Raw genomic sequence first — 27,484 nt, 5'->3', positions numbered from 1 at the left:
ATACCAAAACCACAGCATGACAGACATGAATAAAACACCCATAAAAAAAATACTCCAGGGTAAGGATAACACTATGCAGAGTACCAGAAGAATCGTTAGAGCCCCCAGCCTTGGGAAATTTTAAGGAAATTTGAGCCAAAGATCTGTCAGATATGACCTGACATAGTTGATTTTACCACAGGGCACAGAAGACAGAACAGGTAACCCTTGCTTGCGATAGCATACTGTAAAGTTCTTGTCATTACAGTCAGCTGGCTTGCTTACCTTCCTACCCAGTGTGTACCCATTTGTTGGCTTATAAGGTACTTCACGTTAAGAGTTTTGGGGTAGGAATCACATGTTTTTATTCTCTGCTTTAATACTATATAGTACAGAAAGGTCACAATCAGAACTCTGGTATCTGCAAGGAAGGACAACAACAAAAAGCACAGAAAAAAAGCCACAACAAATCGCACAACAACAAAACAAACCCAACCAACCAAACACACACACAAAACCAAACACACAACACCCCACCATCCCAACCACTTGAAAATAGCCCCGGGAAATAACTGAGGATGAACACTTGCAACCTGACAGTACACTATTTTTCTTTTTAGCCTGTCTTCCACGAGCGAGGTGCCTTCCAGCCAGCGCAGCTCCAGCACCTGAGGAAGCACTTGTCAAGAGAAGCTGCATTCTGCACCTCCCAGCACAACCACACAACCTAGACATGGAGTATCAAGCTACCGAACTTCAGGCTGACCTTCAAAAGACAGAGCAGTGCACTGTATCTGTCTGCTATGTAACTCTTTGTGTATCAACACACACACAAAATTTGAGAAGTGCAATAGTTATTATTACCCTGTTATTACCCAGTTAGATCACAATCAATCCAGCTCATAATGGACGAAACGGTAAATATGACAAGCAAATAAGTCAAGATTTACCATAAGTACAGCAAAGACTTTCAGGAGTTACTTAATTTCACAGCCTGGCTATTTAAGAAACAACCCGTATCTTCGGTTTTGGCTTCCACACTTCCATGCTGCAGGAACAGGAGAGGAACAGCCCAATTTTCTCCAGAATAAGCTGCCCTTGGGTCCACATAACCCTTCTCATACCATCCTTTTCTCCCTCCCCGACCTCCACCTTTAAACCCTTTCAGCCTCTAGGATGTACAGCCCATTTCTAGTAGCCTCACTTTAACTCTTCCTCTGTCCTACCACCACCCTGAAGGATAAAAGATATCTTGCAGTTGAAGAAGGACAAGCAGTAAAACAGTTCAAGTGTCATAAGACTCCTTGATACACTCTGTATAAAGAACATGATTTTGAAACTTTCAGGCAACTTCTTAGTCTCCCTCTCAGAAACACTTGGTTTAACTTGCACTTCAACCATTTTTTAAGTCTAGCAACCAACTTTATCAAGAATTCTGACAACCTTTCCCTCTACATGTGAAAAAAGTTAAAATAGCACAACTGACACCTTTCTTTAGAACTTATCCACCAGTGTCAAACCATACAGATGAAGCAGAACATCTATTAGAAAAAGACATTTCCAGAAAAGCAATTCACAAGACACTGCAGCAAACTAAGAAACATGGTGCTTGTTTATATGCATGTTTCACTGCAAAAACTTGCAGTTCAAATCCAAAATGCTAATTCTGAAACAGATTTTAGAACAAAAAATTCACTACTAATGAAAGACCAAGCCTTAAAGCAAAATACATTTTACTGCATTAGTGTCAAGTGCTTTATTGCTTTGACAATCTGTAGGACAGACTTAATGGAGTATTCCTGCATATTATGCATCCTAACTCTTTTGCATATAGAAGAGTACCTTGAAAGGAGGTCATACATATTGAATGAAGTTTTGGCAATACAATCTGACAAGCTGTTGAAGCCAGACAGATGTATCCCACTAACTCAGGAGACAATGTTGTCAAGAGACACTTTCATATCCTTATTTCATATTACACTTGCACATGTTCACACCCACACACTGAAGACCACTTATGTATTCCCTCTTTTTCCAAATTAAAATTCATTTAACTCAATACTCCATGGAATACAAATAGCTAGCTTTGTCATGCATGCTGTTCTGGTTCCTGTAACCTCGAATACGCAAGAATACCGATAACTATTCCAGAAGTATTAATCACTCATTCTTTAAGACTTCAGTGTAATATTAAAAAAAGAAAGCTAAAAGGAAACGTCACTGTTTAAAGCATAATCTATCAGGGAATCATGATTTCTTCAGTTCATATCTATTTAATATAGAAGCACCACAACTTTTCCTAATGGGTCTTCCAAGTGTCACACATTAAGGTCTTTTGTTCCTTAAAGGGCTTTCAGAAATCATTCACTTAGTCTTGTGCCTTAAAAGATTAGTCTTTGGCCATGATCCACAAACTCTTAAGGATTTCATCCAAATTAAACTGCTATAAATTTCCTCCTCACATTCTATCATAAATTCTCAAATTCACGTAAGAAGTCCCATAATAAATTCCAAGTAGTCTTCCCTTCTGCAGGAGGCCCCAAAGCTCACAAGCTATTGTTCGCTTGTCCTAGCTTCATCTTGACTGGCACATCATGCTTGACAATCCAGAATCTGCACTTTGAGAACTTGTATCATCTGTTTAAACCACTACCTTTTTCACCACTGTCTTGTCCCACATCCTTCTTACAACTATTCTTAAAATGTGCATGTACAGCAAAGTGCATATGGTCAACTGAGGGACAACTAGTGCTTCTAAACATTTGAGAATCAACTTCATACTCTAACAGCATCAATAAACGCTTACAACTAAAGGAGGAGCCTCAAGCAGGTTGAAGAGTCAACCAGGTATTTTCAGACAACAGATACTTCGTAGGGTATCTTAGCAAACACTGAAGATTACTCTGAAAGCCAGTAGAAACAAATCTGAAGGCTCTGTTGCTTTTCAAAGTAGGGAGGCAACCAGTGATTCTGAATGCCTTGCACGTCACAGTCTGGAGCTTTGGCTTCGATCCACTGCAGCATCTTTACTACCAAGTGTTTCCAGAAAACTCCAGCGTATCGTATCGCTTGAAGCATCAACTGAATTTGAAGACTTCCTGACAAGGTTTACATTTACCTCAGGTTAAACATCTTACTTTTCCTCGATTCTGCATGAAAGGATCAGATTTGACTACCCAGGTTATTTGAACAAGAAATGTTGAAAAGCACAGTCCATCTTTACAGGGCTATCCTTTTTTCCATCAAGATAACTACCCAGGTTCAAAAGGCCTGCTGTTGAAAGTTTACAAAAAAGCATTCTCGCTTATCTGTAGTAGCAGAGGAAAATAGAGATGTGTTTTTTCATAACAGGTCTGACTGAACCAGAGCCTACTCAGCAGCAAAGAGCCTATTCCACCTCCTCCAAACAGCTCACGCTCCTGAGCCCATTCCTGAAAACTTTTTCTTCTGGTTCCTTAACTTTTCAAATCAATCAATTCCCCGAGCTGGTGCCCAGGCTTCCAGCACACCCATGCCAGCACCCAGCCAAGGGAAGCCCCCACTACATTGTTCATTTGCATCTGCCTTCATTACATGGCAATTAAAAAAGGAAGCAGCAGAGATGTTCCCTGAGAAAAGCTGCACCCGCAAGCCTCTTCGGGCACTCTGTTCAAAAACTGCCTCAGTTTACTTTCTTGTTACATACAAGCACCTTTTCCCGAAAAAAACAATTCCCCCGTACATCCCGTTTCTCAAGAATGAAATACAATATTTAACAGGCCACATTCATGTGTTACTGGTAAACTTAATAATCTTAAATCCTGTTAAGATCTCTGCTAGGCAACACATAACCTGGACTTTCTCCACATTCTTCCCTTTTTCCCCATCCCATATACCCTCATTTGCAGAATAGCTGCCACCAGTGTGCAAGACCTGTATAGAAAAGCAAATGACCTGACCAGGATTGGAAAAGAGATATCTTAAGCAACAACCACCCCTCAATCTCAAGAAGCACAGTTTAGTTTCTCACGTTATCAAATCCATATCAAATTTGCCATTCGCTTCAAATATAGGCCTTGGAAAACAAAAGGAGACCTATCAAGTCCTTAAGTAGACAGATTCATGACAAGGGCAGCTTCGTGTTTTCCCATACTGTGCTTCATGTCTGCAGTTTCCGATTTAGGATGATTTGGGCTGACACCAAACAATTTTGACTCATGCGGGATTCGCAGAGCTTGAGTGCATTATCAACATCCCACAGAGAAGCTGTTTCGATTTTGGGCTGAATGCACAATTAAGTCGAGCAGTTTTTAAAATACGCCCTTGAATGTCACCTTCAGGAGAGCTACAGGAAGTTAATCATCATCAGTGGTTCATCACATTTCAGCCTGCTCTTCTAATCCCAAACGCGTGGTTATGCTGAATTTCCGCAGCAGCGTGTACCGCAGAGGTGGCTGGTTTCCTCAGAACCCTTACTTAAAGCAGTGTAGTGTATCTAAATGAAGAGCTTCAGCTTTAAATAGCTTCAAAATTACAGGATCTACATTTCATTTGGTTTCTCCTCTCCATGTTAACTCTGAGTTGAGTAATCAAATACCAAACCACTCAAATATAAAAGCAAAACTATCAAGCATTACCACTAAAAACGATCAGAGTAGGCAACTGAAGAGTTAATCCTGGAACGCTGTCCTCAAATAACCCTGCGGTGGGTTGATATTACAGCTGAACATGCTGCCTCTAGTGTTCCCGCTACTGCTATCGAATGCGCCACAGCAACTTTCACTGCCGAAGGGCATGGTCAGTCACAGCAAAATGCAATTAAAGTTGGCATTTCCAGCCTCACGTCCGTTCTCTGGTAGCCACAACCTTTCCTTCCAGCAGCATTGCTGCACCTGGGCAGAGGGAATGCAGCCCTGACAAGGGAAGTGCTATGAAAAATCATCTTGGCACTTTTTAGGAACCCGGCAAAATTTTAACCTTGGGTATTGGTTGGATCCTGAACCACTCAATTTTCCTGTTAAATCTTAGGATTTCTAACATTGCAGACACAACCAGCTCTGTAAACCAAATTACAGCGCACGACAGCAGTAATTTCTCCATTCCTTCTCTCTTGACATTTAAACGGGCAATTTATTGCCTGCTAAAATTACCACTTCCCTCCATCCAATATCAAAGGGATCTCTCCTCGGGGTGGAATACCGCTGTGCGAACAGATGCCATCTCTCAGAACCGAAAAGCAAAGCCTCAACTCCATTTTACAATACAAACCTCCTAGTAGTAAAATAACTCACGTCTTCAAAAACAGTAGCTACATTTTGTCTTAACAACTATTCTTACTATTGACAGGTATGTATTAAAGGCTCTACTTTTTTTCCTGCATTTCTTGCTTCCAGGCAAAGTATAAAGGGGAGAAGCATTTGTTGGCTTACTACAACCACCTGGAAGCCTTTCCATATAAATCTAACCTTGGCATATGTTTTTGTTCCACCACAGTTTTTTTGCTGCCTGCATAACGCAGTCACAGAGCACAACTACTTCTGCCTGCAGTATGGACTGCTGTCCACCGACACAAAAAGCTGATGTATAAAACCTGAAAGTCACTGAGTACTATCTAGCTGGGGAAGAAAATGGGTAAAGTCACCACTAACTTAAGTGGATTTCACTCTCAGAGCTATAAACTGACCAGGAGAGCATTTTCAGATCACCGGTCCGAATGTGTAAAATTCAGAAACAATTCCAGTTTCGGCAAGTGCATCTGTAATACCAGCAGCATAAGTTATAGAGAAACAGAAAAAAAAAAACAAAACCAAAATCAGGCTGAGATTATGACCTACGACTGAAGCTGCTGATCCAAACACTTCCCTGCTTATCTGAAATCCATCAGCTCATTATAATACAGAGAATCCCAGTAATAAGCTACTTTACAAGATGATCTAAAGAAACCTCTTCTTTGATACAGGCATTTGTGGTCTAAATTTACATATTTCTTCTATGAACAAAAAAGAACCAAACTGAGCACAAGGCATTTTGGACAACTATATGCTAGTTTTTAGAACAGCTGTTACACTGAAGAGATTCAGAAAAAGATCTTAGTATTGCTTGATTTATTCCCATGCAAACCCATTATTTCCAATTACATTTGGGATATAATAAATTGTGACCAAAACACTAGTATGAAGATTCTTTTTAGTGAAGGCAGTTACTTCTTTAAATCTTATGTCTCATCATGCACAGGACAGATGTCTTTTTGAGAGTCAAGTCTCCAGGAACTGGAGCACTCTGGTCACTTATCAAACAAGAATAATCCAAGCCAAGTTCCCCCTGTTATGAAATGATCAGATTTGGGGATGAAATCCACCTGATTTCTACTCAGAACCTCACTGAGACAAGCACGCTTACATAATGGAATTTAACTTAGACCGATTTCTGCCTGAGCAAAACCCAAAGTAGACATTCTTGTGTGATTCTGTCTAGTGTCATGCTGCAACCTGTACTCTACATCCACACATAATTGGCGTTCCTCACCAAAATACGATTCCCAAAGCTGCTGGCAAATACTCTGTCTGCATCTCAGAAGTACGTCTGCCCGTGAATTTGTGAGGTTTCCACCATGATCTCTCCCATCAGCACACACACTAGTTTCATGTATGGAAGGTTTGATGGTGCTGTTGAAAGACAGAGGGAGTGTATTCAAACAAGCAGCCTCCTGAATCTTCTATTCCGAGAACTGTTATATCAGAACACCACTCCCAACCTCTACTCTCTTCGACAACAGCACTGGGATAACAATAAAATTTGAAGTAAATAAAAGAAACAAGGGATTAGCATGAAGCCAGTAGAAGATTCAGACAAGTTTCGCAGATCCCCATGGAAGACGTGCCTGTCCATTACTATACAGGCTCATGACCTGAATGATCCACAAAATTGTTGAGTCATCAACTGTAGGGAACAGCTCGTTGCTTGAAATGTCATCAAAACCTGGTTATTTCAATACATAACTGAAAGAGACACAGCGGAAAAAAGGCTTGCCATTCACCTCAAACACCATAGAAATTAGAAGGGGAGGATGCAACTTCACAGAGCAGATCACCTAAGCATTTATGCTAACCCATAAAACTGTAAATATTTTACAACCTAGCAGAGTTAGCCTGCCTTGTTCCAGGGTCAAGATTAATGCTAATGGATAAGGAACGTAGCTTCCTAATTATAAAATGAAATTCAGAAAACATTTTCTCCCAGTCATTCAGATTTTGAAATTACTGCCCCCACTTCATGAACATCAGCTCTGTTCAAATGCTGCATTTTCCCCATAAACATCCTGCATTTTCTACCACCCAAAAGCTTGTCCTATGAAGAGATTAGATCCTTTCTCACCCAAGGTTCAGGTAATATTCTAGTCATCATGATACAAAGCAAGACTTACTCAAAAGCTTACCTGAAGCCAAACTAAGTAGCTGTCCTCCTAGACTTTGGGAGTCATACTTGGATAAGCAGAGAACCCAACCTAAATCTCACAGTTCAACTTTACTGCTTTTCTAACAACTTTAACAGATGGAAGTAAGACCCCAATGACCAGCTTCTACTCCTTGAACTTTTATGTAAGTATTTGCAGAGAGATATAATGCTCCCTTATTTAAGATGAGTAACTTTGCCATTTTAATATACAAGATTTTTACCTAAGGGGTAACACAGAATTATCACGGACAATGAAAGGAAAACTACAGTAAGCCACAATTTTCCCCCGCTCTTAATTCTATGTTCCTATAACTTGTAGTTGTCCCAATAAAATTGATCTTGTCCCATCAAGCCTAATACCGCACTAGTCTCTGGAAACTTCAGCTGAAAGAGTTCAGCAGTAGGTCTCAAGAGATGTTATATAACTTTTTGCTCATCCTTTCCACATGAGTACTATTGCTCAAACATCACAAAACAGATTAACAATACTACACTAGTTCTTCTATTTTTTCCCCAACAGAGTATATACCCTACTTTCATCCGAATTTCTTACTGATGCTTGTCATTGTCAACAGATGAAAGACTGAAGCTCAACAGTGCACCTAGTCCCCATCACACACTTCTGAACCACAGAATTTCAGGCATTCTTCCCTCCCACTGATACTGCCCATTACTTGGTTTTGCCAGTGCTCAAAGAAAAAAGAGAGAAAACATAACACAGAACAGACAGTGAAAAAGACTGCAATAAGTGATGTCAAATACGCTGTGCAAACTGATCAATCCACTACTTGCTCTTCCTTTCAAGGACTAGACAAATTCGGCATCCTTTTTACATCACCCCATCTCAAAGTCTGGCTGCAGTTACATCCAAAACATCTAAGAAAGGTTTATTCACCCTTTCCATGATCTTGAAAAAGAAAAGAAAAAGCTTTAAGGGTTCTTTCTGCTGACTGCACAACAAAAGACATATTACTGATTTAGCCACTATTTTAGCATAAAAACCCTTTTCAGAGCAGCACAGTATCTAACTGTAGCATCTTTTTTTCCAACCACACGTTATCTTCCACACTGATCTACGCTTTTAAGTTTGATCGACCAGGATAGCTGTACTACGGCTTACTCCCCTCCGCTTTAGGAACCCAAAAACTGAAACATCTGAAACTGTTTTCCATCAAAGATGGTGAAGGAGGGGGCAAAAGGATCACAGGTGTGGGCAGCAACAGAACAAAACCCTGTCTGCTACGACAGACTCGTGCTGGACGCTTCCAGGAATTTTCTCCACGCAGAGGAGCCTGCGTGGATGGTGCCAGGAGCACCGCGCAAGAGCCGAATGTCCCACGCTGGGGACACACGGAGCCAGCACAACCCCACGGCCCTTTGGCCTTGTCTCCAGGGTACCACACCGCCGGGACTGGGGTGACCCTGCCACACGGGTGGATTTGGTGGGGCTGAGGAAAGAGCAGCGTTCAGAAATCCTGCCCTCACAGCTCTGTGAGGTGCGGAGGGACCGACCTGCCCGCTGCAGATCCCCACGCACCTTTTCGTCTTGTGTGTTTTAACAGACGTCTTTTTAAACAAGGCACGAGTCTGGTGTGTTAAAAGACACGGCCCTAATGAGCAAAACCGGCTGGACACGCCACGCTGCGGATGCAGCCGCCGAGCATCCCTGCGGAGGGGAAAAAAAACCAAAACAAACAAAAAAAAACAGAAGTGGGAATAGAACAACGGGATCCCCCTCGGTATTTAAAAATCGGTTCTAAATCCTACACATGGGCACGTTTGGAGGGAGTTCCAGCACAGCGCCCCTGAGCCAGCAGGACCGGAGCGCTCCCGGCCCAGCCCCGCGGGCGCGACCCCCCCTTCCCCGGGAGCGGCACCAGGGCGGGTGCGTCGGGGAGCGCCGCCCGCACACCGACAGCCCCGGCGGGGCAAGAACCTCCTCGCCCTGCGGGAAGGCTCGGCCGGGAGCGCAGCGGCCGTGGGGGGTGAAACTTCCTATTAAGGGCAGGCGGCCCCGCAGCCCCGGGCCCGCCGCGCTCTGCGGCGCCGCCATGGCGGGGCCCGCCCGGCCGCCGCGGCTGCGCGCTCCCGGCGGCGGGAAGCGGCCCGGCCCTCCCTTCCCTTCCCCTCCCCGCCGCTGCACCTGCTGCCGCGGGGGAGGGCGATGCGGCGGGGCCGCCGGGCCGCGCTCCCTCACGGGGCGCTGCGGAGCCCGGGCCGGGGAAGGCGCCGCCACCTCCGCCCCAACGGCCCGACCCGTCACCCCCTCACACACACGCCCCCCACCCCCGCCTCACCCCGCGCTCACCCACGCTCCGGTAGCCCAGGATCGCGATCTTGCGGGACTTGGACGGCGGCATCTTCTTCCCCGCCCGGCCCCGAACCACATCAAGGGCGGCGGCGACAGCGGAGGAGGCGGCGGCGCTGGGCGGGCGGCTGAGGGGGAGCGGGACGCGCCGCCAGCGACATGCGGCGGGGGAGGGGCGGCGGGGCGAGCGCACGGGACCGCGGCGCCTGGCAGCAGCGCCCGCCCCACGTGACCGCCGCGCTCGCCAGCCCCTCACGTACCTGTGCGTCACGCGTCACAGGCCGGAGCCGCGACCTCGGCGCCGTGCAGAACGGGCCCGGGCGCCGCCAGGGGAAAAACTCGCTGCGTCATGCCTCGCCCCCCCGCCCCGCCCCTCCGCGCCGATTGGGCGGTGCTGCTGAAGCGCGGGCGGCGATTGGCCGAGAGCGGCGGCTGCAGTAACGTTCAAAGAAAGGGGCGGGGCTGGCGAACGAGGGCGAGCGGGGACGCGGATTGGCTGGGAGGGGGCTGGAGAGCCGCGCGTGCGCAGCGGTTCACGGGATCTCAGAGTCACAGAATGTCAGGGGTTGGAAGGGACCTGGAGAGCTCATCCAGTCCAATCCCCCCATGGAGCAGGAACACCCAGATGAGGTTACACAGGAAGGTGTCCAGGCGGGTTGGAATGTCTGCAGAGAAGGAGACTCCACAACCTCCCTGGGCAGCCTGGGCCAGGCTCTGGCACCCTCACTGAGAAGAAGTTTCTTCTCAAATTTAAGTGGAACTTCTTGTGTTCCAGTTTGTACCCATTGCCCCTTGTCCTACCATTGGTTGTCACTGAGAAGAGCCTGGCTCCATCCTCCTGACACTCACCCTTTATATATTTATAAACGTGAATGAGGTCACCCCTCAGTCTCCTCCAGCTCCAGAGCCCCAGCTCCCTCAGCCTTTCCTCACACGGGAGATGCTCCACTCCCTTCAGCATCTTTGTTGCCCTGCGCTGGACTCTCTCCAGCAGTTCCCTGTCCTGCTGGAACTGAGGGGCCACAACTGGACACAATATTCCAGGTGTGGTCTCACCAGGGCAGAGTAGAGGGGCAGGAGAACCTCTCTGACCTACTGACCACCCCCCTTGTAATCCACCCCAGGTACCATTGGCCTTCCTGGCCACAAGGGCCCAGTGCTGGCTCATGGTCATCCTGCTGTCCCCAGGGCCCCCAGGTCCCTTTCCCCTACACTGCTCTCTAATAGGTCATTCCCCAGCTTACACTGGAACCTGGGGTTGTTCCTGCCCAGATACAAGACTCCACACTTGCCCTTGTTATATTTCATTAAATACTTGCCCGGTTGGTCCATTCCCGGGCGCCAAGGGCCACCACGCTCTGAGGTGCCGCCACCCCCGGCCCCGGGGGCTCCTCCTTGGTGCCTTTCCAGAGCATTTTCTTTGCACGCAGATTAATTGTGGTGTTCTGGGAAATATTGGACCTGAACATGTGTGAAGTGCTGGCAAACGCACGTAAAGGAGAGAGTGAGGGGTGGAGGAAAAGTGTTGACTGGGACATGTTGTGAGTTTTAGGCTTGGAAAAAAAGTGAGTGCATCCATAAAGTGTGGAAGTCCCCAATAGCACATGCAGCAGACTTTAAAGGAGAAAGGCATGAAGGACTTTGCACACATTTTTGGTTATATTTACCCATTCCACATTTTACAGAAAAATGAACATTATTTAGAAGTAAAAATCGTGTTATCTATATATATCTTGTCTTTTTTTGGGGGTACACTCATATATCTAACATGCAATTATGCTAGAGTAAAACTGCTTGATACAACTAAACCAACCTACCAGTTTGATGGTGTTATGGGATATGGGTTTTTTCTCCTCCCCGATCTCCACTGTTCATTCCAATGTACTGCTGTTCATCTAATCTGGTACAAGGGCAGAGAACTAAAGCAAAAGAAAGCTGTTTATCCACAAAAGCGATTTGCTTCTGAAGAAGCAGACAAGCTTTAAGGCAATATCTGCATTTTTGGGATAGTCTGTACTCTTTTCTGGATTATAGGATCTCGACGGCTAAGTACTGGTAACCTGTGAAACAGCAGATGCATTTAGTGAATAGGTACGTGATGAAAGGATCATTATTTGATGAGGAAGTGGGTTTGTGTACTCTGGCAGTGACAGCAGTGATGGATGTCACTCTGCATGCTCTTTTTCCCCCTTCAGCCTCTCTTTTCCCCTCGCTGCAGCACAGATTCCCCTTTGGTCGTGGCTCCAGGGTACCACACCGCCAGGACTGGGGACAGGGGAAATTTAGGCTGGATATTAGAAAGAAATTCTTTAGAGAGAGAGTGGTCAGGCATTGGAATGGCTGCCCAGGGAGGTGCTGGACTCGCCGTCCCTGGAGGTTTTTAAACTGAGATTGGACATGGCACTTAGTGCCATGATCTAGTAAACAGACTAGAGTTGGACCAAGGGTTGGACTCGATGATCTCTGAGGTCTTTTCCACCCCAGTCGATTCTGTGATTCTGTGTGACCCTGCCACACGGGTGGATTTGGTGGGGCTGAGGAAAGAGCAGCGTTCAGAAATCCTGCCCTCACAGCTCTGTGAGGTGCGGAGGGACCGACCTGCCCGCTGCAGATCCCCACGCACCTTTTGGTCTTGCGTGTTTTAACAGACGCCTTTTTAAACAAGACACGAGTCTGGTGTGTTAAAAGACATGAAGATTGCAGGACCATCCCCTGAGTCGCCTTGCAGCTGCACTGTCATCCTTGCTCCCCCCAGGCCCATGGCGTGGTCCAAAATTTGGGCCATTTACCAAGCCAGAGGACTGAAAAAACTAAAGCAAGAGTTACCTTCCAATGATGTAAATGGATCTGGAAGCACAGGTGGAATTTGGGGTAGTTACACTTTCAGCTTCCATATATATTCTCACATTTTTTCTGAGTTCCCCATCATATTTAGGCGCTGTGCTTTTCACTCTGCCGAAACCTCATCCGCATTTTCAGAAATACATTTTTACCCTTCCATGTGCTCAAAGTGGTAAGCACCAATATTTCTTCATTTGCGAGAGCTTCTGGTTTTGCTCCCTCCTTGCCACCCCATTTTTATTGATTAGGTCTTTTCCCTTACTCTCTTTTTCTTCTCTCACGCACCTTTCGGACCCTTGTTTATTTATCTCATTTCTGTTAACTTGCACTTACTCTGTACTCATTTAGGAGAGCTTACTAATGCAGGGTTTCTCTCACCCCTTCAGCTGCTTTATTTACTGTTGCTGATTGCAATGGGTTTGTTCCACCATATGATATCCGTGCTTGCTCAGCCTGCATCACAGCAGGAGCTTAGAACTCATCCTTCCTGGGCATGGGTGTTTTGTAAACTTGCAGAAAAAGCTGTGATGTCCTTCCACTGGCTCTTTGGATGGCCAATAATCCTCATTCCATGAGGATCTCTCAGGTGTTTGTTCTATCTTGACTGGGATGCTCGAAATACAGGCAAATAAGGAACTTTTGGGGAACATTGTCCGTCCTCCGTGCTCTAGGACTTGGAGACAGTGCCGAGCAGCCTTTGAGCGCTCTGGAATGCTGCTGTGCAAGCGGTAGCAGCTGAAGCAGGGATGAGCTGATCTGGATGGTGATAAGGCCGTCATTGCATTTCTCCTGCCCAGGTGAAGTCCAGATGATGCCTGGAGGGCTCCGGGGCAGAGGGAACGTCTCACTGGGGCACCGCATGGGATTTGAATTCACCGTTTGTGTTAATATGTTTAGGGCTGAAGAGCTTCTCACATTAAGTGGCCTTTCTCTGAAATTCTCTTTGCCTCTAACAAGCGTGACGCTCGGGTTGTGTTTTCCCAGCGCGGCATCAGGGCTTAACCTCAGCGTTCCCTGGTCCTGCTCCAGCTGCTTCACTCCTCCAGGGTCTGCGAGTTGTGCTGGGAGCTGCAAAGGAGTTCAGAGAACTCGGACAAGTGACGTACACCACGCGCTGCTGCACCGCTGGCTGTACTCCAGCCCTGCTTTATGCCTGAGTTGACCAGATACTCCTTCAAATCAAACACAGCCTTCGCAGCTGTTCAGATGATAAATGCAATTAATTGTATTAATGAATGCAGCACATCAGATATGGCCTTTTTACTGAAAAAGAGAAAATGCCAGAAGGAAGAACTGCAAGGTTATGTATATGCAGCCATATACTCAACAGATGTCGAGGGAGGCTGAGGAAAGGAAACATATCTTTTGTTTTCTTGCTTATAGCTGCTTTGTTGTGATGGAAGAAAAACCAGGATAGAGGAAAAACGATGAATTTCATGGAGGAAACATAAGTATTTTTATGCTAATACAACACATACAAACCCACAAACACGCTGTTACTCAGATCCCAAATGCAGAACAGCTCTGACTCGTGCATTCAATTCCTGTAACAGCAATTACCAGTATAATTAATTACCTGCTCTGTCCTTTGGCAGATCAGGACCTTCCCCAGGAGTTTTTTGCCCTGTGCAGTGTTTGCGCTGGGCGTGCTTCCACACTGACAGCATCGACCTTCCTGCCACGGAGCTTACAAAGTACATTCAGTTCCATCGTACACTCGTTCCTACTCCCTCTTGCATTTTCACAAAGATCATATTTTCCAATATTCAGTTAGAAACACTGGTAAAATAGCAGTAGAATCAAATTAAGGAACATACAGGTCCTGGTATGCAGCTGGCAGGGACAAGGTGTTTGTTTGTGCTTTTTAAAGGAGTTTGATGCATGAGTACAGGTCACCTCCTGTTCCCATTTACCTCACTGGGAACAGGTCTGACTGCACCATCATCGAACCAATGGGGGCGAAGGAAGTGACTTTCCAAACCACATTTAAATTAAGACCTGAAGTTAAGAGTAAAGAGCAGCCTCTGCAGAACATTCGTTTTGCATAATATACATTATGTGGACACAAGGGTAGTATTAAATTATTCAGAATGATGATTTCCTCTGGAAATTACCCCTAGTAAGTGTTCAATATGGGAGAAGAAGGGGTGAAAGTTCAGAGAAGCTTTTGGACTGGAGGGCTCATCATGAACAGTTCGTCAACCTGTTGTATGACAGGATTAAGCACATGTGACTTTACTTCTAGTTGGACTAAAGCTGGAAGAGTCCGACTTAGCCTAACTTCTATCAAAAGATGGTAAGGAGTGTTCTCAAAGCAATGTGCTGTCTTGGAACCGCTTCAGTCAGATTCCTCTGCCGTGAGAACAAGAGCTCAGGGCTCGGAAAATGAGGCTGGTTCTTTCTGTGGTACCCAAACACCCCCAGCAGGATAATATTCCTTAGTAAAATGAGATGAACAGGCCTTGGATGTGCAACAATTGCAGTTCAGTTAATAAACAGCAAACACTGTTTGCAGGGGCTAAAAGATCTCAGACCTTTTAACAGAAAGAAAAAGAAGTAAAGCAGGAAAATGTTTTCATCAGTCCAGTGATCAATGCCAGCAAAGAGCGATTTTGTTTTAAGTTAGTTCAAAACATCTCTAGATACTGGAAAATATTGAGGGCTGAAGTCTACCAATAAACATTTTCTTACACTTCAACGGTTAAAAATATTCAGAGTAGGTAAAACCCAAACTTAATCTGCTCCCTTCCGAGACCAAGCAGCACTTTAGAATAATCATCGTTCACACACATCTCTTGCTGGGCAAGGAAATGCACAGGGAAGCACAGGAATCAATTATGTTTTCCATCCTGCTGGCTGAGTGGAATCCATTTCTGCAGCATCTCACATCCTCCGGACAGAAGATCATCCGTGCGACTGAAGAGGCTTTCGGCAAGCACTGGGAAGGTCACTGTCACTTCCAGGCAGCACCGCCTGCTCCAGGGAGAGAATGGGAGCACCTGGAGCTGCTGCCGTGGTTTCACATCTATACGTACTGCTTGCTGCCTGGCCGGGGGAAAAAATGTTCAAGAACTTGAGTTTAATGACATTTTATTGATTCTTTTCCATGGCTGAGGCGTCTCACGAGCCACATGAAGAGCTGGAAATCACAGCTTTAGTTGCGCTGTCACTTTAATCTGGTACCTGTGGCTCTGCTGCTGAGTCACCCCTCCTTTCTCTACCCTCATTTACTTCGTCCTGACCCTCCCTTATGCTGGAACAAGCATTTTTTTAACTTTGTAGTAAACCGATCTGTATGAAAGACGACTTGATTTCTTTAGTTTTGTTTACTGCATCAGCACTGGTACTTGTGCCAGTACAAGCCAAGTGTCTCTTTGATTGCACTGCTCTTTATTCATGCTCGTGGAGTTACGCTGCAATTCTACTTCTCATAAATTCAAATTCAGAACTGAGTTGCAGAAAAGGGTAGAGATTTTCTAAATACAGTTTTGTACCACCAAGGAGGCTGATTTCCGTTCTTTTACTATTCCTGTGTCCACAACACATGAACAGCGCTTGTAATAGTGTTAAAATAGAAAGTCTGTACATGGTTGTTTGAAGACTGCAAATTCATTCTGGCTTCGCGCATCCTAATTTATTCAGCCAAGCCCAAAGCTGTCTGCGTGGAACAGGGCCAATAGACCTTGTGCTAAAAAATTAAGTATATAAGAAGGTACCTATCGGTGGTTCAGCCCTTCTCTTCAAAAATACCTCGAATACAGGACTGGAGAAGATGCTCATGCAGACAAGTGCTAAGCAGAGATCTCACAATGTGTTTTGGCAACTCCCACACACCCCTCCTGAGGAGGTGGCAGTGGAGGTGCTGGAGCGATACCTGGGCTTTCACAAAGATGCATCTATTTTTAATTTCTATCGGGCCATCTCCTCCACAATGATAATCAGAGCAGTGCTGATCTCATCTCTGATGGCAGCGATCAGCACCAGACCCTGAGGTTGCTGCTGTTGGGCCAAACCAGCTATTTCAATTCGATACTGTCCACAAATGCAGGGAACAGAGTCGATATTTATAATACCTCGTCAGAAAAGGTGCTGGAGAAGACTTGAAAATGTTTTTCAGATAGTAAGAAAGATAAAGTCTAAGAACAGTTTCACAGAATCACAGAATATTAGGGATTGGAAGGGACCTCGAAAGCTCATCCAGTGCAATCCCCCTGCCGGAGCAGGAACACCCAGATGAGGTTATTTAAATTCTTACAGGAAGTGGAAAAGTTCTGAAGAAAGGGTTTTTCATTACTATTAAACCCCTCACATTTTATAAGCAAACTGAAAACTGTTAACCCTTAACCTCAGTGTTTACAAATGGAAAATAATGGATCAGTCTACCATGATTCCAGTACAGTATTGAGGCTGGAACCACAGTAAAGAGTACTGGCTGCATTATTCCATTAGCATGAGCCGCCCTTAAAGTCGAAAGAAAATAAGAATGCTTCTACACCTGGTTTACACAAATCAAAATGCATGTGTATCTATATAGGAACAAGTAATTGTCAAGAACTGCTAAAAACAAACTGATGTAGTAGGGTTTAATTTCTTCCATCTCCAAGAATCTACAATTATAAAAGTCTCATCTTCAAACGTTACAGGACATTTACATGAACTTTCCTCGCTCCTCCGCTTCTGTACAAATCATATACAATAAAAAGTTTCCGTTTTGTTATATGAACATTGGTTTGCACCTTAGTACAGATGAAAAGACTGTTCTCTGGCACCTGATTTCCTCCGCGGTGCCTGTGTATTGCAGCACAGAGCACTGTGGATCCGCACTTCTGGAATCTTCAGCTCGGGTAACATGGACTGATCAACAGGCCACAGCTTCTGCAACTCCAAAGTTTTAAATAATGAGAAAATCTACCACTTGTTTGTATAACAATCAACAGTTTATTAATGGATATGGTGAAATTTTAGCTATCCACCAAAGATGTGTAAAAAATTGTCATGAAAGTAAAAATAAATAAAGCTGTTTTTAAAATCAGTCTTGTTTTACATCTCCGTTCAGAATGCAACATTTAACACAAAACTGTCATTAAAGTTTTAAAGAAGTCTACCGATATTCAAATTACAGCTTTTATGACAAATCTAATGAGAACTGAAACTGATTTGGTTTTAGGTTTAAAGACTTTCACATTCAAATACAGTGTCTCGTTTAGCACAACACTTCCTTTGACAGTGATGGGCAACAGTGATGACATATTGCTGTATTTTGACATAAGGCACTATGATATGAATATGCCATACACTTGCCTTATGTCACATATATCCATTGCTGACCAGTGACTTCTGTCAAATACAAAATGAAAAAGTTTCAGAATACAGTGCATTTTAATGAAGGACATCATGTGAAGTCTTCCAGCAAATGTTTTGAAGACATTTTGAAATACAAGCCTACATTTTAACATAAGCTTTTTGTCATGCTGCTTTTTTTTTTTGCGACATCACTGGGGGGAATAGACTCATCAGCCATCACCAAGTCCCAATACACATTCTCAACCATCCTGCTCTGTTCTATTGCAGTCACTGTTCTTGAGACAAACTTGACCCAGAAGCTTTGTTCAAGTTCTCCTACAAACGTGCGCACATTCAGGGCAGTCATTCGCTTTCATTCTCCTTTTGTTTGGCACCTGTTAACACAAGAGGAAAGGCACACGTGATTTCCTTACGCACGGAGCACTTGGCTTTTGGAAAAGCACAGCTCATTCTGAACACTGGAACTACGACCACGTTATCAGAACCTTACTCCTGGATATCATTTATAAAGAATACATTGCTAAATGCTAATGTAAAACAGAACGAGGAAGGCCTTGAGACCATATTGCTTCTAACATCATTACTAACTTCCCAGAACTTGCAAAGTGGCTTTGAAGATTCTCTCCAGTGCAAACATTTTTAAAGAATCCAGCCAAAAAGCCCCACTTCAAATGTGTCCATCAGCTTAGATGCCAAGCTTAATCATAATAGCATCAAAAAAACGAAGACCTGCTTGAGAACAAACTATGTAAGAATTCAGTTTAACTACACTGTGTCAATAGACCCATTTTTTCTGTCTCAGAGGCAGATTTTGTGCACAGGAGGGATCTGAGAGACGTGTTCAGCAGGACAGTGTAGCATCTTGCCTCTTCTCCAGGTGCTCAAACGAGCCACACACTGGGTAACGACTGAACCCTATGGTGAGTTTGGCTTCAGCATCCAACTCCAGAGAGCAAAAATCTCTTGCCAGCAACCTGGAGTTACTACTCATAATGAATAATCAAAATACTGGATGTATTTAATGAATTCTTCAGTTTTTACAACAGAACTGATACTTTTTCCCCTAACATAGGCTGGTCTTAATTTCTGCAAGTCAATACATTTTCCTTTCTAGTCTGTGAAGAGAAATGGACACTTTTATGGCATGATTTATCTGATCATTCTTACACATCCACTTTAAGAGGTAAATCACGCTCCAGACTACAAATTAGATCTACGTTGCAGGCATCCTCACTTCCTGAGACAAATCCCAACCTAAAATCAGGCAGTTGCCTGTGAACTACAAACACCTAACTGCTCCTAGAAATGCCTTCGCTCACCTCATCTCTTCCAGTGGCATAATCCTGCTCCCCCTGTCGCTCTAACCCCTGCACTCTACACCAGACTCCTCCGCAGGCCAGTGACAGAACTCAGCAGCTTTTTTGCTGGCTCAGTTTCCTGTCAGATCGACAAGCTAAAGCAGCTCACAGAGGGATCTCAACTGTGGGTGCTGCCACACGTTAAACACCAGAAGCACATGGCCCAGAGTATGGGAGCGGGAAATGCCCTTTTTAATTACAGAGCAGGTATCAGCTCACAGGGTTGCAACTTCGGTGTCTGTGTAACTCCAGTGTAACAAAGCTCTTGGTTTGTCAGGCCCCAGATTCATCTTTTCTGTGTAAACTTTGCTCCGTTACCAGCAGGATCTACCCTCCTTCGTTCCTTTCACAGAAAGCTCGGCTACATGTTCTTCCGTGCCATTAAAAGGAACCAGATTCACTGACATCTTTTCAGAAGAGAAATCTTACTAGTCTAAAAAGCTACATTAACTTTTTAAAAATCTACAGAGGAGAAAGACTTTTAGATTATCATGTTATCAGTGCAAGTAAGAGATCCCAGTCAAGCTCACATTTAGACTCTTTTAATAGGCATATCCAGTTCAATTTGCTTAGTCTGATTTTTTTTTTAGGCAAAATTGTAGTCCTCAAGACATTTTCTGTCTTCCTCACAAAGCCAAAAGACGGCTTTGCTGTAGTTGTTGTGGTGCTGAATGTGGTCAAAGTTACAATTATGAACATAAAGCAGGTTAGTAACTGGGGTAAAACTTAAAACAACAAAAGCAAACCAACCCTCCCCACCCAACATAAAAGTAGCAGAAGTAAACCTATTGTGGGATACTCTTGTTAAAAGGAACCTGATCATGTTTAGTAAAACACTAGAGATTTTATTGGAAGAATTCTGGTGGTTGGGGGTGACATTTCTGAGACAGTTGTGCCAATCAAAGACCACAGCACAGGAATTTGGGAAGGTGCTCTATTGTAGATGTTGTCAATATGTGCAACATTCAGCGTTATCCTGGTTAAAAAAAATAATCAAAACCTTTTTTTCTAAAAAGAAGCTATATGAACAGCAATGACGTTCCTGAAGCTCCTGCCTGCATTCCTCAGTGAGCAAGAGATTGATGGTTAATATTTTGTCAGCTTTTTCCTGAAGAAAAATGTAAAGTGTATTTAAGAACTATGATAAAGCAGTTGCGAAAGTTGAAAATCCAAAATTTGTTATTGACAAATAAAACCAGCAAGGTGTACAGAGTACCGCATGATTTACGGCAAAGCTCAGAAAGCAATGTCCATACCTGCTGGTGTGAGTACCAAAGCTTGTAAAATGTCGGAAAGGGAGATGATACCCACAATGCTATCGGCTTCATTCACTACCACCAAACGATGAACCTGCAAGCAGCAAAAATATTTTGAGATATTTGCCTGATTTAAAATAATAGCTAAAGCAAAGAAATAAAAAATTTACATTAGTGCAGTATGAAGACCAGTAATAAAAAAAAGAATGGTTCAAAATGTTGGTGTTACTGATCTCACACAGCAGTACCAACATGCTCGCCCTATGTAAATGAAAACTAGGGCATTTTTTAAAGCACCCAGCTATCTGACACAGCAACAAAATCAGATTTGAAGTGGCAGCTGAGCCATGATCTAGGTCTTTAAAATAATTTTGCTCTTCAAAAGTGGCACTTACATCAAACACTTTTCCTCAACTTACAGGCTCTGCTCAGCTCGGTCTGCGGTCTCAAAAAATAACATACAGGAAAAAAAAAAGGCTTCCTTCTGACAAATAGTTTCTCAGAGAGAGGCACAGCACTAACGTTTGTATCTTGATACATCTAAGTTGGTTTTAACCTGATTTTTCTGGTAGGGCTACACTAAGTGCCAAATCCTCATTTTGCATGAGGACAGAAAAAAAGACTCAACCCACCTAGTGCAGACTCCCTGCAGAGTTAATATACACACGTATACAACTTGGAAGAAACATTCATCAACTGAAAGACTATATTTTTAAACAATTATCTTATCCTTACAAATCTATTCTAGGAAACGTTTTAGACCACAGCGTTTTTGTTCTAAGTGTAGGGAAAGCAGGTGGATAGTCCTGTGTCCAGAGGCTCATGGGCCAGAGCAGGTGATGGCACTGAAAGCCCCACTGCAGAACCAGAGCGTCCTACTACGTGTTCACTTTTTACCCAAGTGAATTCTCTCTCTTTACTATTTTAAGTGTAAATAATTAGCTATAATGGTGAAGAAAATGAAAAGAATTTGTTATCTTCTCATAGGGGTGATAGCAAGAAAGCATCAGTCTTGATTTAATAGGTATGTTCATTTATGGTTAAGTTCAACCACTTCAATGCTAGTGAGATAAAAGAAAAGAGGAGCTGTGAATTATTTGAACAATCGTACCCACCTGACATGGGGAGGAAAGAAAAAGAGGGGGAAGGGAGAGAAAAATTTAATTGCTTTTTGATGAAACTATGTTGGCGATATTTTAGATGGGGTTATTAGTTTTTGTCTATGCATGTATTTAACCATTTTACTCTTCTCTCAGTGTAATGAATTCAAGAAAAACGGACAATGTAATGGTTTCATTTCCAGTAGATCAAGCACTCGTCTGGCAGCTAAAAATAGCCCGTAGTTTTGACTGACCTGCTTTTACACATAATCACACTATGTTCAGACTAAACCAAAGGGTAGGAGCTGTTCTTAAAATCCTAATATCTAAAGCTTCTTAAGGTAGTGATAAAGTTATCCATGTTTGAAATTCATACATAAGCAATGCTAAAATTATTCCATTTCAGGAAGAAGCTCAAGCAGATGCAGAAAGTTACAAGTAAAAATTGCCTAAAGGGGGTTCTAAGGGGTTATTAGCAAAGTAGGAAGTTTTACTCATACCAAGTACCATATGTGGTTACAGCCCTGAGGATAAAAACATAATCTTGTAATTGAAGAAGTTAAAACATCTCAATGGAGTTGATCACAACTTGGAGACAACAGAAATTGGTAATGCTGATTTTCTTCTGCAGAGGTGTAACAGGGGAGGAAGACTTGCCCTGTTTCCCCAAAAATAAGGCAGGGTCTTATATTAATTTTTTCTCCAAAAGATGCTCACCTTTTTACATTTATAGCTGCCTGGAGGCTATTTAAATTAATTTTTTAATGAACTGTAACTAGGGCTTATTTTTGGAGTAGGCCTTATATTTCAAGCATCCTCAAAAACCCTGAAAAAACATGCTAGGGCTTATTTTCAGGGGTGGTCTTATATTTGCAGAAACAGGGTACACACTTGTTAACCCCTGTGTAGAAGAAAGTTCCCTGTGCTAACAAACACGATAAACACCACAAAAAGAACGGCAAGCGCACAGATAAATCATTCACAAGAGCGGTTAGTGAAGGCTTCTTCACAAGAATTTGTTTTCTGGCCCTGTTTCACAGTATTTCTATGACAGCAGTGCAGGATTCCATATGCAGTAACTTATTGTACTCATTAAATTTCCTGAATAATAGGGCAATCAACCTAGCTATAAGATGGAGTTGATAGAACTGTTAAGATGGAGTTTATAGAATTATTAGTCTGCAAAATGTGTGGCAGGCTTGGAAGAAACGCTTTGCATTCCGTTCAGTTAATGTCATAATACTCTGTTATTTGTGTTTGCTTTATTACAGATGTACTGTATGATATTTTCCACATCTCTATGAGTCTATAAAGCAAACTGATACCTAACACATGTAGGTATGAAAAAAAATACTTCCACCAAGTAACCAAAATAACTTCAAAAGGATAATTTTGTACTATTTATTAGTTTGGTAACACAAGTTTGAACTCTCAGTGAAGGAAAAACAAAAAGCGAACTCACCTCAGCCTTCACTATTCTATCCACAATGGTCTCCAGTGTTTCCAGCATACTACACTTTACAACACCTTCAAAATACTGCGAACGGTGCTGTAGCGCTTGCGTCACCGTGATATCTAGGTTATTATATGTTTTTTCAGCAGCAAGATTCTGGAAAACAAAACCAAACCATCAGGGCACGTGACACATCTCAGTACTTAGGAAAGAACTCAAAGTAATAGTTTAGCATCAAGTAGACAGGCATTTCTGGTGTAAATTCAGCCTGTTCAAATCATACATCAAACAAAGCAGATTCTCTTCAGCTTCAGGATTTGGGAACAGTCAAGCATGCAATTATGTTCAACATGATATGATAGACTGGGTTAATTGATAAAATATTGATATTCTGTTATATGCATTAGGCCAGTGAAAATCTCTCTCCTCTCCTGTCTGATATTTGGCTTGAAGTCACTCATCCTACTTTTGTAATGAATAGAAAATGTAAAGATTTTAGAATATACAGAATATACTTGAAGAACATCCAATTTTATGCTGTTTTTCATAGGGGAGGACACCAGCTGCTCTGAACACCATCCATGGAAGTCTAGTGAGAGAACAAATTAAAGGTTTTGTTCACTTTTCTTATTGCTGGGCTCAAACTCCCTCTCCTGGACTGTGCTGGCACCGCCATTTGGCCGCAATTTCTGTGTGTATGTATATTTTAATAACTACTATAAAAACAATATAAATGAAAACCCATCACCACCACTAAAAGTAAGAAGATTAAAAGTGTGAAAGCCAATATTCTCAACTTTCATTTTAATAACAGGACCAGGCTTGTAGCAAGAGGACCTTGCCCAGACCAGCAAAAGCTCTTTTTGTAGGTCACAGTGATGCTTTGATAGTGTTGGCACATCCTGGCCTGTGTATTTTGTGTACTGAAGCACTGAAGAACAAACACAGACCTTTAAAATGAAAACACTGGACCACACAATAAAATGAAAGTAATTTTTGGCTAGAATATACTGTGATTGGTCAAGTTTTTGGATTGAATTACACCGAATGTGACAAGATTGTTTTGAGATGATCATGAAGATACAAGCAGGTGTAGTTAACTCAGTTAACTAATTCCTAATGAAGGATGCTCAGAAAATACAACAAGCATCTACAAAATGAAGCCACCTTTCCCACAATAACTACCGTCATATAAAGCTATGTCTATACCATCACACCATTCTCAAGTTTCCCTCATCAAGAACATGAAAATTAATTCAGAACCTCAGAGGTGATTTTCTTCTACAAATCTAAGCTAGCTGGCAAAGTAAATGAAGTGTTATGCATCTTCAAGCTGCTGTGTTGTGAAGATATTGAAGAGTACATCCAGATTCAAACCCAGATGATGCTCAAGGATGCCATATCACCGAGAACAATATATCTTTCCCCCCCAATTAATAATCAAACTAGTATATGTGAGGAAAATCTCAAATACACAATAGATGCCCTAACTCTTTCCCATGTTACCAGCTAGAAGCAAACGATTATATCCTAAAGCCTTTGTAGTTGTCTTCTTTGTTGTAGTCTCAATATATATTTTTTCCAAAGATAAAGCATCTCAAAAAATCCTATAACTTATGTTGCCCCATCAATTAAAATGAGAAGAATAAGTGAAAAACATAAGGAACTCTCTCCCTTTTGGTATCTTTCTGAAAAAGAATGGGTAATAAGGGAAACATAACCTTCCTCAGTCTAACACAGTGACAAGAGAAACTGAAACACTGAACCCACCAACTGTGAAATGTCATTGTCTCTGCTATGTTAGATCACCCTTGGGACAGCTACTGCCTATTCCCTGAGCAGCCTTTATGGCACAACAGTGTCTTACACAGCAGAGAATCCCAAAGAACAAAAAACAAACGCCTAGAAAAGAGAGGTAAGACCAGTGACATGGTGAAATTTTCAGTATTAAGTGCGCTGTTTGGAGCCACAGATATTTATAAGTGTAAAGTATTTCCATTTGGGACTATCGTCCCTATTTCTGAAAGCATTCTACACAGCATTTCAGACATCTGGATTCTTCATTAGCACCAGCAAGCTGGTGGAATAAGCAACTTGGGCACTTACAACTCTAAGAAATAAGGTAGCTACCAGAATTTCCAATTAGAAGGCAGGTCCATACAGCTGGGAGGGGACAGAGGGAAAAACACTGAATATATCTTTCAAGTTTTTGAAGAGCACAAGAATACAGAGCCCTTCCTCTCCAAGGGTGGCAAATCACAGCATCAATCTGACTGTGATGTTGCAACTCCTAAAGGAAAACCAGAAACAGTGGCCTGAATTAGACGTAAACCAGAAGGAACACAGACACGATACTCTGGAGTCTGAGACTCGCACAAAAGAACGGGTCAAGTAGTTTTAATTCGCTGAGAAGGTCAAGTCGTACAAAGCACCCAGACTGCGTGAAGAAATCTGCATTCTCTTTGAAAACGGACCGTGGAATGGCAGCGACTGGGAGAGTCCATCTCAAAAATAGAAACAAATGTGAAAAACCCTATGCCCTCTGTAACAGTACAGCCAGATCTGATTTTGGGTGACATTCAGAGCAGTAGATGCTTGACTAAGGACAGCTTAATTAAAAAATAATAATTACAAAATGATGTGCAGGGTGAACTGAATCTGTTTTATTCAATTTGTTAATTAAAGCCTAAAGAACAAAATAGACAAAAATTGACATATTAACAAATTAACTTGCAAATGCTTACTGCATATAAAATATTTAATACCACTTAAGAGATATACTTACTATTACATCAAATTTGGAATAAATATCTACAACTTTTCCTAAAAAGAAAAACAAAAATTAGTAAAGTACTTAAAATACAAAATCAGTTTTCTTGCTTGCTTCTTTCATTCCTTATCTCGTAATTACATAGACAGAAAACAGACAGGTCAAGAAGGAAAGATGGGGAAAAAAAAACAACCCCAAACAACCCACCAAACCATGAAGATCTTCCAAGCCTATTAACCTACATCTTGCATAAATGTCTTTATATTCTCTTTTCTCCCCCCTGCCTTTTTTCTTCAAGTTTTTTTAATTCTTTCTGTCTTCCCCTCCTCCTCCCCAAATCAATCCAGAGCTCAGCACCGTTTATCTTACCCCGCTTTTGTACACAGAACACCCAGCACCCACCTGACTCATCCACAACGGGCAATGCCGATATCCTTCTCTCTACAAATATATTCAAGGCTTTAATGATAGGAGTGTCGGGATGGATGAAGGCAATGTTGTGGTAAGTTCCTATTCCAAGTTCATCCAGATTCTTCTTCATAAAGGCAGGCTTTGGCATCTCTGACATCTAGGACAGGCAGAATTCATGTATTTACAGTGCAGTTTTGGTGCATCTACCAAGTTTTCGACATCTACCATGTTTCCATATGACTGGTATATACATTAGGAGATGCGTATTCAGTCACTCATCTACAGCCTCCAAGTGATCGTTACTGATTGTTACAGTAATCTGCTACTAGATTAAGGTAAAGCCAAAACAAGCCCAGGTCTCGAAGCATTAGTTGTGTTCAAAGCAGCTCTAAATTAAGACTATGTCACTAAATTTTTTGCTCATTTATTTATTTTTGTAGTGAGGCATCACTAAAGGCTTTTGATCCTAAGCTACCAAACTGGAGGGAGAAGACAGCAAAACACACTATAGACCGAATACTTATTTTGAACTCCCATTGCTTTGTTTGGTCCCCTATTCATTCCTGTGGCTGCAATAAGCTACAGTAACGATAATCTTGTCTCTGGGAGACAATTCCTTTTTCTATTCGTGTAAACAAGTTTCCGAAGCCAAGTAAATCTTCCAGAAAGGACAACAAACTACTCAAATAGCCAACTCCTTTTGTTTAGGTTTCTTTAAATGACTAAACCAAAGTCCATGTACAGATTCTACATCAAGCTTTAATTTCTCCATTATTAAGAATGATACAACACAAAGAATATGGAAGCGTATCAAGAAATTTCTGCACTAAGACTCAAATGGCCTTAAAATGCCTACTGAGAAAAAAAATATCAGTTAAGCAAAGTGACTTTGAATACTTACAAAAAGCTGGAGGAACTTGAGGATTCTTTTATGGGTAAGTATATAAAGTGCATTTCCACTGACAGGATCTATAACTGGCAATCTGTGGATTTTGTTTTTGATCAATGAATATACAGCATCAAAAAGGCTGAAGAGAAAAAAATAGGGTTTTTAATGAATCCCAGCTGGCAATGAGTAATGTCAAGTGATATATACACATATTTACAAACACCCAGGAAGTACATAACATAAGTAATTATTTATATTATCTTTAATGTTGTAGAAAACAAAAGGGATTTCAAATTAACTTTTGCAGCTGGTAAAACAGATCAACAACAATATGCTCATGAACATCTAAAATCAGTAGGAAAATGTGATGGAAAGTGACTT

At 42.6% G+C, this 27,484-nt stretch overlaps 2 protein-coding genes across 6 annotated transcripts in view; both read right to left on the bottom strand.

Annotated features, from left to right (window-relative positions):
• The window catches only part of RHEB (Ras homolog, mTORC1 binding), a 43,053-nt gene extending 33,078 nt beyond the window's left edge, over nt 1-9,975 (bottom strand). Inside the window, exon 1 of the mRNA XM_082046930.1 lies at nt 9,722-9,975. Within this exon, the coding sequence (XP_081903056.1) occupies nt 9,722-9,773 (52 nt within the window). The 5' untranslated portion in view covers nt 9,774-9,975. The remainder of the gene's footprint in view (nt 1-9,721) is intronic.
• A 7,161-nt stretch (nt 9,976-17,136) lies between these two features.
• The window catches only part of PRKAG2 (protein kinase AMP-activated non-catalytic subunit gamma 2), a 224,238-nt gene continuing 213,890 nt past the window's right edge, over nt 17,137-27,484 (bottom strand). For 2 of the 5 annotated variants that reach the window (XM_082044016.1, XM_082044014.1), the window contains exons 8-13: nt 27,116-27,242; nt 26,206-26,371; nt 25,819-25,856; nt 23,043-23,189; nt 20,481-20,574; nt 17,143-18,240 (exon numbers count right to left, since the gene is read on the bottom strand). In XM_082044016.1, the coding sequence (XP_081900142.1) occupies nt 18,209-18,240; nt 20,481-20,574; nt 23,043-23,189; nt 25,819-25,856; nt 26,206-26,371; nt 27,116-27,242 (604 nt within the window). In that variant the 3' untranslated portion in view covers nt 17,143-18,208. Of the gene's footprint in view, nt 18,241-20,480; nt 20,575-23,042; nt 23,190-25,818; nt 25,857-26,205; nt 26,372-27,115; nt 27,243-27,484 lie in introns of all 5 variants that reach the window. The other 3 variants (XM_082044012.1, XM_082044013.1, XM_082044015.1) reach the window with 3 other exon arrangements.

The sequence above is a fragment of the Streptopelia decaocto genome, assembly GCF_964273445.1.
Source record: "Streptopelia decaocto genome assembly, chromosome: 2".
Classification (NCBI taxonomy): domain Eukaryota; kingdom Metazoa; phylum Chordata; class Aves; order Columbiformes; family Columbidae; genus Streptopelia; species Streptopelia decaocto.
This window is presented reverse-complemented; position numbering and strand designations above follow the sequence as displayed.